Here is an 11049-nt window from a genome sequence, read left to right as displayed (position 1 = left end):
AGCCTTTCGTTCTCGATCACGGTCAACGTGTTTTTGGGCACAGCGTAACAAATCTGCAGAATTACCATATCATGTTGTTTGTCTGCTTCGCTGTTTTGCTTCTTTTTTGCCCATGACTGAAACGTGCATATTGTTGTGTTTTCCTCATGAACGCTCCCTCAATCTGTCGAAAAAAGATCATACAATCAATTGGACATACAAAAGTGGGAGAAGGTTACAAGAGATTTGCAAACTATCTTCCGACTACTTCTTCTCACCACTACGATTCTGGAATAACCACATCCGATGAGTGGCGCTTTCAGTAGCTTCCACGAAGCTTTCGCCAGTACAGAACCAGTGGCAACAGCGAATCCGTCCGCATTACGTTTGGATCCGTTAAGTGAAAGTTCGCCAGCCTTAGTCGGTGTAGGAACCGCTCGATCACTACACTTGGCAAGAAAATCGGTTTGACTGGCCTCGGTACCGTCTTCATGAGCCCTTTGGCGGTTTCGAGATGTCGGAAGGCGACACTAGCCAGGCTGAAAGTCACTTCTTCTACACCCTTGTCGTCTTTGCGGTTTCGCACCATCCGCTCCTGGTTGACACCGTGCGCCATCAGTATCTCCTGCGGAATCGGAACCGCGTTTCGACGCGTCTGGTAGGGTATGGAACGCAGCAGGTTAACAATACCCTGTGCCTTCCCAAGGTGCGAAGCAGCATGGTCACATTGCACGTTCCGCATTCCGTGTACCTCAAGCAGCAAATAGAGCACGCTTGAGACCGAGTGTTCGGCGTAATCCTCCAGCTGCTTCACGGTGAGAAAGTTCAGATTAGCATTCGTCCGCGAGCTAACCAGTCGCTGAAAGTACATTTTGGTGAGCTTGTGCTCGTTAATTGCTCTCCGGAGTTCGTGGATGACGGGATGTTCCGGAGCGTTGATACCGTGGTCCCGGTACAAGGTGCCAACCGTGTCGTCCCAGAATTTAAGCGGCATCACACCAACATTGCCGGCGGAAACTTTTGCACTGACCTTCGCCACCTCTACGTTGAACGCTCTAACAGCCAGTGCACTGCGCCGCTCCGGATTCTTTAGCAGCAACGTGCACAGAAAGTTCTCCTTGTCGTTGTTCCTGCATTCCGTAATAAAAACCATAGTATGAATGATTAGTACTTCAGTACGACACTGCTGCATATTACCGGCTTACCTAACAAGATTCAGGCACACGTTCTGTGATGCCGCGTCGTTGGAGGCTGTGCGCGCGAAACATCTGCTAGCGCAAGGAGCAACGATGGCTCCCCGGTGGGCCCACATGTTGCAATTTGTTATTACTTAACTAAACCTATACAGTACAACTTACTTCTGACTAAACGGCTCAGCAGTCCTCATATTGCAAGTACTTATTTCGCACCCTCTGACTGTTGTTACGTTTCGAGCATGCTGTCATAATACGCACCAGTGTATAGAACGAAAATACAAAATAAGCATCGGCTGACAGCTCCGTTTACATACATTAATAAAGATTTTAAGAAATTATAAGATATATTCTGTATTTAACAAAATTATGCTGTTAAAATGTGATGCATACGAGAACCATGCATCATCCTCCTTTATATGCGATTCCTTCCATTATTGATTCAATTTACTTTCTGCTATGGTGATACTTTATTCGTAAAGTTTATATTAATTCCTAATAATGCTCTCCACTAAGCAAACCCAACATGTAATTGTTTCATATTAAATTTTATTCTGCCTTTTACACATTTTTTTACTTAGACCAACATTTAATTTGGACAACACACAATTGCACAATATACCTTATGATACTAATTAGGCTGTATTATTTTGCATAACCAATTCAATACCTTTTTTAAATTGTTCCTTTCAGTGAGAAGCATGCCATAATTTGTGTAATGCTTGTTACTGCGTCTTAATCAATGCTTTAATTTTCTCAATCAAGAGATATTAATATTCAGTCACTATACAAGAACGATTGCAGGCAAATTGAATTTAATACACTGTGATAAATAAACACACCAGTGATGTTTATTAAAACATGATTCTCTTTCGAGAAATATGCCATGCCAATTCGGAATTGAATTTCGAGTTAGAAACTTTTTCAGCCCAGCTAGCCGGTCTTTACGCCTCCTTGGGTCGATCGACATCTGACTGTGGCTCGGCTGCAGGGTGCCTTCGATTCGGATCGTCCGGCTTCATAGCTGGGAAAAACAATACCTCCTTGATGTTGTTCGTATCGGTCAAGAACATGGTCAAGCGGTCGATACCCATGCCCCAGCCGCCAGTCGGCGGCAGACCGTACTCGAGAGCCGTGCAGAAGTTCTCGTCCACCAGCTGAGCCTCGTCGTCACCGGCCGCCTTATCCGCAGCTTGCTGCTCAAACCGTTCACGCTGTACCACTGGATCGTTCAGCTCTGTGTATGCGTTACAAATTTCCTTCTTCATCACGAACAGCTCGAATCGCTCGGTCAGACCAGTCATGCTGCGGTGATACTTTGCGAGCGGGCTCATGATCTGTGGATGGTCGCAGATGAACGTCGGGTTGATGCAAGTTTCCTCTAGGTACTCGCCAACCAGCTTGTCTAACAGGCGTGTTGCCGTGCGTGGCGGCGTACATTCGACCTCGTGTTTGCGACAAAGCGCATCCAGGAACTGCAACGCCTCTGGAGTATGCAACGTGTCAGCAGGCGGGAACTTTACCTTCAGTATTTCCTCCAGCGAGCTTATCATGGAAATGCGCTTAAACGGCGGCGTGAAGTCAATTTCATACTCTTGGCCGTCCGGCCCGTCGGGATGGTACTTAATCTTGTGTGTACCGTGTATGGCGTACACCATCCCCGACAGCAGCTTTTCCGTAATCTCTATATTGTCGTTGTAATCCGCGTATGCCATGTAGTACTCGCAAGTCGTGAATTCCGGGTTGTGGGTAAGATCGATGCCCTCGTTACGGAACTGCCGTCCGATTTCGTACACCCGGTCTAACCCACCAACGGTAAGCATCTTTAGGTACAGCTCGGGCGCAATACGCAGAAAGAGGTCCATGTTTAGGTCATTGTGGTGCGTGATAAACGGCTTGGCCGTTGCACCACCCGCGATCATGTTCATCATGGGCGTTTCAACCTCGAGAAAGCCAAGACTATCGAAGAACCGGCGCACATAGCTGATGATCTTCGCTCGGATCACGAAGATATTGCGTACGTTGTTGTTTAACATCAGATCCAAATATCGCTGCCGGAACCTTGTTTCCTTATCCTTCAGACCGTAGTGAAGGTGTGGCAGCATATGCAAGCACGGTGCGAGCAGCTTAATTCGCTTCGCCATCACGGACAGTTCGCCCTTCTTGGTCTTGCCTGGTTCTCCAGTCACTCCAATGATGTCGCCACGCCTCAGCCGTTCCATTTCGGCGAAGAACAGCGGCTGGCTCTCATACGTACTAGCGTTGGCCATCACCTGCACTTTGGTGCCCTCACCTCGGAGATCCAGGAAAGCCAGCTTCCCACCCGACTCGCGGATTGCGTGCACTCGCCCTGCCACATGGACCATTACGCCAACCAGAGTTTGACCGTCCTGCACGTCGTGGTACTTCTCGGTAAACTCGGTCAACGAGATCGACACGTTGAACTTGTGAGGGTACGGATGCGTTTCAGGTGATTTTTTCAACTCTTCCACCGTCGAGGTACGCAGCCTGAAGAATTCATTCGGAGATACTTCCTCGTTCACCTTGACCATCAATTTCGACTGAGCAGCCACTTCGGCTTGTGGCTGCAGGGCCTTTTTCTCCAACTTCTCCTTTTCCTTGGCCTCAGCCTTCAAGCGCCTCTTCAACTCACTGAAATCATTGAAAGATAGCAAAAGAAGCGCATTCTGATAAGGCGACAAACTAAACCGGTAATGCTGCTATCTTTTGCAAAAGGGATTATTAGTGTGTACATTTTCTGTTGCTTCGACTTCCACCGGACTGTCTCCGTTGAGCCGAGTATCGTTTGTACAAGGGGTCCATGGAAAGCCGGCTCCTTAAAGGCGTGCAACCGCGTAGCCCGCCGCACAGTGTGCAAGGCTAACAGCATTTTTACCCCGACGATGCACTTTTTCCGCCACTATATACAACACAACCGTTCCACGTGAAAAAAAATTTTACCACGTTTCGTGCTGCAGGAAGAACGATAGAATATAAGAAGCATAGTCTGATGAATATCGTACACTTACTTCTTGGACAACTTTTCATTGGTTTCGCTAACATCGGCCATTTCCAATAGATAAATATTAACCTTGCGATGGTAGGAATTCGGTCGACAAGACTCAGATAAGTGTTTGCCAGTGAAGATACTCAAATGCGGTATATGTGTAAAAAAAATTGCGCAAATAATTATTCGCTGAACACATGGAACAAAACTGACAGACTGATTGTCAAATCACCATTTTTCGAATTTGTTTACCAGACATCTAAGCCTTTCTATACCTTTGATCAAATAATTACGAAAGCAGTCGAATTGTGTACAGCGACGATGTGATGCGGACCATGTGGCGTAATCCAATGCATTTTGACATTTAGCCATTTGACTGAAAGGTCCCCACACCAACAAAGCACCATGCTAATAAATTCAAATATTTTATTCAAAAAACCATCTTTATTCAAAACAGTTTCCTTTGTAGAATATTTTTAACATAACTTTAGTGTTTAGAGATTATTTTTACGGAGGAAAATAATTTATTTCAATGGGAGATTTCAAATTGATTCAAATTAAAAGTGTCAAAAAGATCAAAACATGGCCGTCGCATAAATGAACATTCCACAACCCAATCTGTATAACAGATGAGGTGTGGACGATGCAGTTTTCATACGCAGCTAGAACTGTCATCCATAATTTTCTTTCTCTTTTTAGCTTCCTTATAGCAAAGTATTTTCTGTTTGTTTAGGTGGGTGAGGGTTGAGAACATAAAAAAGGTGGGTGTAGATGAGTGCAGGAATTTGGGATCATCGTGCTAGGGAAACTAAAACATTGTTGTAGAGTTAGCATTGGCACGCATTGGAATTTCAGTATTAGTCGCACTGTTGAAGTAGTGCGCATCCGGTATGAATGAATTTTAGACGGTATATAATATATTTTCATTATATCAACCTATTTTGTGTTCAATTGCTTCAGCATTTTTTTTCGTGCAGATCAACCCTCAAGAAATATGTTTTAGAACGTTGGTACAATCTTACGCTGGTCAGATTACACGAGAATTAAACTTGGCTGACCGATGGATTTCTCGGACGCGTTAAAAATTCCTATCAACAAATCCCACACTCCGCAGGCGGGAAGCCTAGTAAATGGGGCCCCCGTCGGTGGCCATACTGCGGCCAGTGAGCAGGGTGCAGGCTACGTGACGGAGAAATTGTACATGCTGCTACAGCTGTATTTACAAAACAAGGGCTGGAATCCGTCGGTTGAGCTGCTTCAGTGCTTTGCCGAGCTGAAAGACACACCAATACTTCCGAGCGCGGCATACCTCCAGGCATTGGCCAGTCGAGTCGCTCTCGATAACCAGGGTCGGCTGGTGCTACGTGAAACGGGCAAGATCGTACTACCGTATGAGCACTTTGCAAATGCGGTCATGCTAAAGCATATGTCCGGCCCGCACGGATTACATCTCAGCATAGAGGCGACATTACGCGCGGTCATGGATTCATACACGATAGGGCGCGACAGCTTCGGTATGGAAAAGGAGTTTATCGTCGAGGTTGTGCAGTCCTGCCCGAGTCCCGCCTGTCGTTATTACAAGGGCCAGATCGGTGTCGGTCCGTTCATCGATCAATCGCCCGCGTTTGGCAGCGCAGGCACATCACACTTAAATTCAGCTGAATATTTGAACCATCTGCAACAACAGCTTGGTCAGCAGAATGCTGGCTTGCTTGAGCTGAACTCGAGCGAACGGGATCCCAGCAAGGCACTGTTGGGCCAGGCGAAACACTCGAAACCGACAGCCTCGCCTCAGCACCAGCCACATATTAATGCAGTTTTATTCCAGCAACAACAGCAGCAGCAGCAACAACAGCAACAACAACAGCAGCAGGCACAAAACCGCGGTATTGTGCCACAAAAAGCGCCCTCATTTGATGGGTTTAATGGTCTTTCGGCATTCGACAAGCAGCGCATGCTGCAGCATTTGCAAGACAAGCAGAAACATTTTGAGGTGGGCCACGTTCCCGCATCGTCCCACGGTCAACCGTCTCTAGTCGTTGGAGCTACAATGGGCGGATCAAGTGTGCTGAGTTCCGGGGTGGTGAGTAAGCAGCAGCAGCAACAGCAGGCAGCAGCAGCCGCCGTAGCAGCTGCCAACCTTCTTCAACAGCATCAGTCGCAGGCGCTCGCCCTGGCACAGGCAGGTTCACAGGTAGCTTCAGCGGTATCACCCGCTAGTGCAGCACATCATCATCTTCATCATTCGCAACAGCAGCCTCCACAACCGCCGCAACAAGTGCAAACAGCAGCACAACAGCAACAACAGCAGCAGGTGCCTCCTGCGACTCAACATCCACATCCGGCCGCCCTGCATGTTCAATCGGCCAGCATGGGCGGCTCGTTGACACCAATGATGGCTCAGCAGGCCGTCACACCACTCGGTGTGGTCAACCAAGCGCAGCAACAGCAGCAACATCAGCAGCAGCTTGCGATGCAGGCCCATCTTAGCCAGCCACCGTTGCAGACAGTTAACATGGACACCGGGCACAAGCTGTCCGACTATATGCGCGGTGCAGTTGACCCGCACGAAACCGTTTCGTCGGCCAGCAGTGAACTGCTGGCACTGCACAACGGAGCCTGGAGCCAAGAGCGCGACGGTGTTGCCGTCAGCCAGGAGAAGATCATCCGTGCATTCAGCGAGCTGATGCGCAACATAGCCAAAATGAAGACGTTCATTCGGCCAAGCATGTGCAAGCCGTACGGCAAGCAATCGGAAAGCCTGCAGAAAAGTAAGCGAAGAGCTGGAACCACGTGGCCTGCATGCTTTGCAATCGCTCACTCACGTTTTGTGGTGTTTCATTTCAGCCTTGTTCGACACGATACAGTTGTTGCAGATGCTACGCAACTGTTTACCAGCGCCGCACATTCCGGTATCGTCGTGGAAGGGCGACGCGAACATCGGTGTAGGCGGAACCGAAACGGCGATGAACTGAGACTCATACGATGCCGTCGGCCGATCCGCACCGGTTCGACAGCATCCTGCGCCAGCATGCGCAGCTCACTTTAAACCGTATAAAACTAGTATCTAAAAGCCAACGGCACCCGTAGCCGTAGTCGTTCGCAGTCCGTAGACATTTTATCTAGGTGCCATATTTCTGTTCCTAGCTCCGCTTCATCCCGCTGGAGGTATATTTAAGCGCGAAAACTACGGTAAGTGTCTCCTAATACGTGGTTCGCACCGTTCCAAAGTAGCGATTTGCGAAAGGAAGTGCCAGGCGACGTGTCTAACTACACCACCAGTGGTACTCCTAGGAACGGACGACTCCGCATTATGTCCGTACTGTCTCACTTATAGCTATAATACACTTCAATTATCTAGTCCACCGTGAGGAAAACACGCGGTTGAATCAATTTGCCAAAGATGCGCCGAGTACAGTCGAGCGAGTTTCTCTGCTTAGCGATAGTTTTTTAGCTGTAACAATAAACGTAACTTATTATGAATTACAATTAGACCGAGGCAGGCCTGGCTTGGCGACCACTAGGAAAGGCAGGGTGTGGACGCTTGGGGCGAGGGATGCTAGTGTAAATGTATCTAGGGGGAATAGCTTCGCTACTGTACGTCCGCATTTACACAAGGGCATTAACTAAGGTTCTATGTGATTACTATCTCGAGCATATTGTACGTGCAAGAAACATTTTATCCAATACATTTCTCCTTGGGCGACCATCGCCAAGCTCATGCGTGATCGTAATGAATGAAAACGTGGTAATAAAATACATAATGTAACGCAATTACAACGCATGTAACAAGTGTGTACTGGGTTCACCAGAGTATCGAGCGACACGTAATTCTGATCCCAAATGGGAAGACACACCCGTATCGTGTGCTGGCTGTCAGTAGCATTCAAATTTTCTCTCAGAAATATGGTTCCTTAAAGTGAAAATTGCGTGGTACTAAAATTATAAAATATTGAAGTGGGACAATTTCTACCAATGTTTAGTTGCACTTCTGATGGTCGATGATCGGCCAACGGGAGAGTCTCGAGCAGTTAAAGTTAGAATTTTTTTATTGATGTAAAATCTAGTAATACAAATTCATCAAACTCTTCTTGATGCCTTGATTATAATATGGAAGCTGCGTGAACCACAATCAAAAACGTTTGGAGACATGTAGACTATACCGTAATATCTTTACTCAACAGAGTCTGCGAGTCCACTCAAAGTCACAGTGCAGGTTTTGTGCAATTTTTAAAATCGACTCATTATCTAGTCAATTATACTGGTTTGGAAATGTCAGTTTTTTTTATTATTTTTTGCTTCATTTTGAGCAAAATCTAACTTTGGGGGGTTGTATTTCAAAAACGAAAAGACTTACAGATATAAAATTACATATTTTTCTTGGTTCAACCCTGTAGATCGAGAAACCATTTAAAGTTTGTCCCACGTGCATTGGTAACGGGAGATTCTAAAATAACCGACCTCCTAGCGCACCGCACGAAGAACAATAGCAACCATCGATTATCACCATGGTAACTAATTGCGAAGAAGTTCAACATGCACGGAGTGTGAAAAAACAAAAAGCTTAAGGATAAGCTCAGGATATCCTTCCATCTCTTTTTCCCGGATGGAATACGGTGAAGCTCTCTATCTCTCACTATTTCGCTCGTTCTCGCAAGGCATCTTGATTGTTTTGATTTTGCATTCGCTCTCGCTTTCCAGCATGCAATTTCTTTCGGAGATGGGACGCTAAACATCTAAACATAAGAACGTTTATATATAAATAGAAGAACATTTGTAATCTTTTTCGTTTACGATATTCGATCGTTTTACGATGATGGTTTCTGCTCTACTGCAGAAGTCGTTGCGGGGTACTCGTCATTCATCCTCGCTATAGCGCCTTTTCGAGCGGGCAATACTTCCAGTAAGGTCTGCTGCCAGTCTTTGCCCAGGTGCACGTTAAGGAGGATTTCAAATACCTGATTTATCGTCAAGATAGTTCGCGTCTTGATCACAAGATGTTCAGAAAGAGGAAGCCGTGCGTGCCGTATACCGTACTCTTGTGCCAACTGGTAGCAGTGCCCCTTGTGTTGATTGTGGTCCACCAAGCCACCAATAACGTACACACAGCCACTTTCGAGGCGCTCGAGCAGGTTGTCAGATTCGCTGGTGAGGTAGACGAGTTTTTCCCGTTCATACAATTTCGTGAAGTGAGCGTCGCTGAACCGTACGTCCCAATGCTGGTAGCCATCATTACGGGTCAAATGTTTTTCTACCGCGCCTCCCGGCCGGATACCGGTAAAGTGCAGCGCAAGAGGGCTTTCCGATCGTCGGTTCAGTGTATACATGCGCAGCAGCTGCTTAACACACTTTGCTACGTCTTTGTCGATCATCAGCTGATCGAAGCTGAGATCAACGGCGACTTCAATGCTGGGTTTTGATAGACCTGTGTTGTTAGTTTTCCGTCGCTTCAGTTCTTTCCGGCTCGGTCCGGTGCGCGTCGGTAGCCCTTGTTGGATGGCTTGCAACCGCTTAGCCTTCAACTTTTCCTTTTCCTTTTGGCGTTTTTCCTTCTTTCGCTGCTCCCATTTTTCCATTTTCAGTAGCTTTTTGCGTTGTCGCTTAGAAAGCACCGATGCTGGATCCTGAGATTCCAGATTCCTTTCATCCACCGGTTTCGAATCATCCAGCTGATCTTCAATGCCTATGGTCATTCTATGTGCCGATTCGTATTGCTGAGCTTCATTTTCGTTTTGCTCTGACTTGCCCTCCGTTGCATGCTCACATTGTAATAGGTAATTTTCATTATTAGAAATAGATTGTTTATCATGGCATCTGCAGACTGGAACCTCCATGATGCGTAACCGCTGATTAGCTACTATAGCAGCTACTAATGCAGCAAGAGAGCACAAGAGAAACTGAAAACAATCCGCATTTGATTCACTATATAAGAAAAAATTCTAGTCAAATATCTCTTAAGCTTTCTTCTATTTCTTCCTTGTTTCTGAGTAATGGAATATTGCCTTGTATATTAGAATATCCCAAGGGATCACTTATAAAATATTCAAAGGTAAATACCACCTTCTAATAGGCTCAACTATTAGGAGTATATGTCCATCTCTTGTTCTTCTTTACTTTCAAAATCCATGCTTGATATTTGCTTATCGTTTACCGACCAGTTACATCATCGATGATAGCAAATTACTCATTTTGTTTATATGCCTTATTTAACACGTTGACTGCCATGGCTATCTTATTTGATAATGTGTCCTGGGGGACATGGCTATTGTTTTATGATGGCCACCACCGTACCTGTTTTTAAAGTGCTATTTCTTCAAAATGAAAAACCTTACATACAAATCCTTTGATAACGATCATGAAGGTTATTCTATTAAAATCAACCCCTTCACAGTTTTGTCCGAACAGTGCTCGGGAAGTTTTGGTTTTCCTTAATTCCTCCTATTATTATTTATTCATTTACTTATCAATTTGTTGGTAACCCTTTGCACATAATGATTTAAAAAAATATGTAAGTTAAATAAATTGGTTGTATTTGAAAAAGTTCTCTAGACAAAAATACATTTTCGAGCAGTTCTATAGATGAAAAATATATGTACCGTGAATTACTCGACGGACAAGCAGCTGTCTAGTGACAGCAGCTTGAATTGACTTGAATCCGTAACGGCCATTTAAACGGCTAGCAACATCTACGTCGATGACATCTGTTTGTCGAATGAGCGTCCGACAGTGAAAAACGACTGATATAACAAACTGTAGGTGGCTCAAGCATTGTACATATAAGCTTAATTCTGTAAATTTTAAGTGTGATTTTAAATGATTTGAGTGATTTTTGTGCCGTAAATAACATCGACAATGGAGACACAACAGGAA

The 11049-nt window shown here is 45.7% G+C and overlaps 4 protein-coding genes across 4 annotated transcripts; 1 reads left to right on the top strand and 3 right to left on the bottom strand.

Annotated features, from left to right (window-relative positions):
• Positions 1-298: 298 nt before the first annotated feature.
• On the bottom strand, positions 299-1366 carry LOC128728454 (NADH dehydrogenase (ubiquinone) complex I, assembly factor 6 homolog). Its single transcript, XM_053822081.1, has 3 exons — positions 1338-1366; positions 1185-1247; positions 299-1109 (listed from the first exon to the last, which is right to left on the bottom strand). The coding sequence occupies exons 1-3, from the start codon at positions 1364-1366 to the stop codon at positions 299-301; spliced, it is 903 nt and encodes a 300-aa protein (XP_053678056.1).
• A 615-nt stretch (positions 1367-1981) lies between these two features.
• LOC128728365 (lysine--tRNA ligase-like) lies at positions 1982-4242 on the bottom strand. The gene is made up of 2 exons (XM_053821986.1): positions 4202-4242; positions 1982-3824 (listed from the first exon to the last, which is right to left on the bottom strand). The coding sequence occupies exons 1-2, from the start codon at positions 4240-4242 to the stop codon at positions 2117-2119; spliced, it is 1749 nt and encodes a 582-aa protein (XP_053677961.1). The 3' UTR covers positions 1982-2116.
• A 997-nt stretch (positions 4243-5239) lies between these two features.
• On the top strand, positions 5240-7904 carry LOC128728765 (histone-lysine N-methyltransferase 2D). The gene is made up of 2 exons (XM_053822410.1): positions 5240-6950; positions 7027-7904. The coding sequence occupies exons 1-2, from the start codon at positions 5240-5242 to the stop codon at positions 7152-7154; spliced, it is 1839 nt and encodes a 612-aa protein (XP_053678385.1). The 3' UTR covers positions 7155-7904.
• Positions 7905-8987: 1083 nt separating this feature from the next.
• On the bottom strand, positions 8988-9899 carry LOC128728453 (tRNA methyltransferase 10 homolog A-like). The gene has a single exon (XM_053822080.1). It carries the CDS (start codon positions 9870-9872, stop codon positions 8988-8990), a length of 885 nt encoding a protein of 294 aa, XP_053678055.1. The 5' UTR covers positions 9873-9899.
• Between the last annotated feature and the right edge of the window lie 1150 nt (positions 9900-11049).

The sequence above is a fragment of the Anopheles nili genome, chromosome X, assembly GCF_943737925.1.
Source record: "Anopheles nili chromosome X, idAnoNiliSN_F5_01, whole genome shotgun sequence".
NCBI lineage: Eukaryota > Metazoa > Arthropoda > Insecta > Diptera > Culicidae > Anopheles > Anopheles nili.
The sequence above is the reverse complement of the archived record's forward strand: the minus strand, read 5'-3'. Positions and strand labels throughout refer to the sequence as shown.

Bases quoted from the DNA above. Each gene is read 5' to 3' on its own strand.
- LOC128728454 (XM_053822081.1), bottom strand. From the start codon at position 1,366: ATGAGGACTGCTGAGCCGTTTAGTCAGAA. The intron at 1,248-1,337 runs GTAAGTTGTACT...TTGCGCTAGCAG, and splicing joins GCTGAGCCGTTTAGTCAGAA to ATGTTTCGCGCGCACAGCCT. The intron at 1,110-1,184 runs GTAAGCCGGTAA...TACGGAATGCAG, and splicing joins GTGTGCCTGAATCTTGTTAG to GAACAACGACAAGGAGAACT.
- LOC128728365 (XM_053821986.1), bottom strand. From the start codon at position 4,242: ATGGCCGATGTTAGCGAAACCAATGAAAAGTTGTCCAAGAA. The intron at 3,825-4,201 runs GTAAGTGTACGA...CAATGATTTCAG, and splicing joins AATGAAAAGTTGTCCAAGAA to TGAGTTGAAGAGGCGCTTGA.
- LOC128728765 (XM_053822410.1), top strand. From the start codon at position 5,240: ATGGATTTCTCGGACGCGTTAAAAATTCCTATCAACAAATCCCACACT. The intron at 6,951-7,026 runs GTAAGCGAAGAG...GTTTCATTTCAG, and splicing joins ATCGGAAAGCCTGCAGAAAA to CCTTGTTCGACACGATACAG.
- LOC128728453 (XM_053822080.1), bottom strand. From the start codon at position 9,872: ATGACCATAGGCATTGAAGATCAGCTGGATGATTCGAAACCGGTGGAT.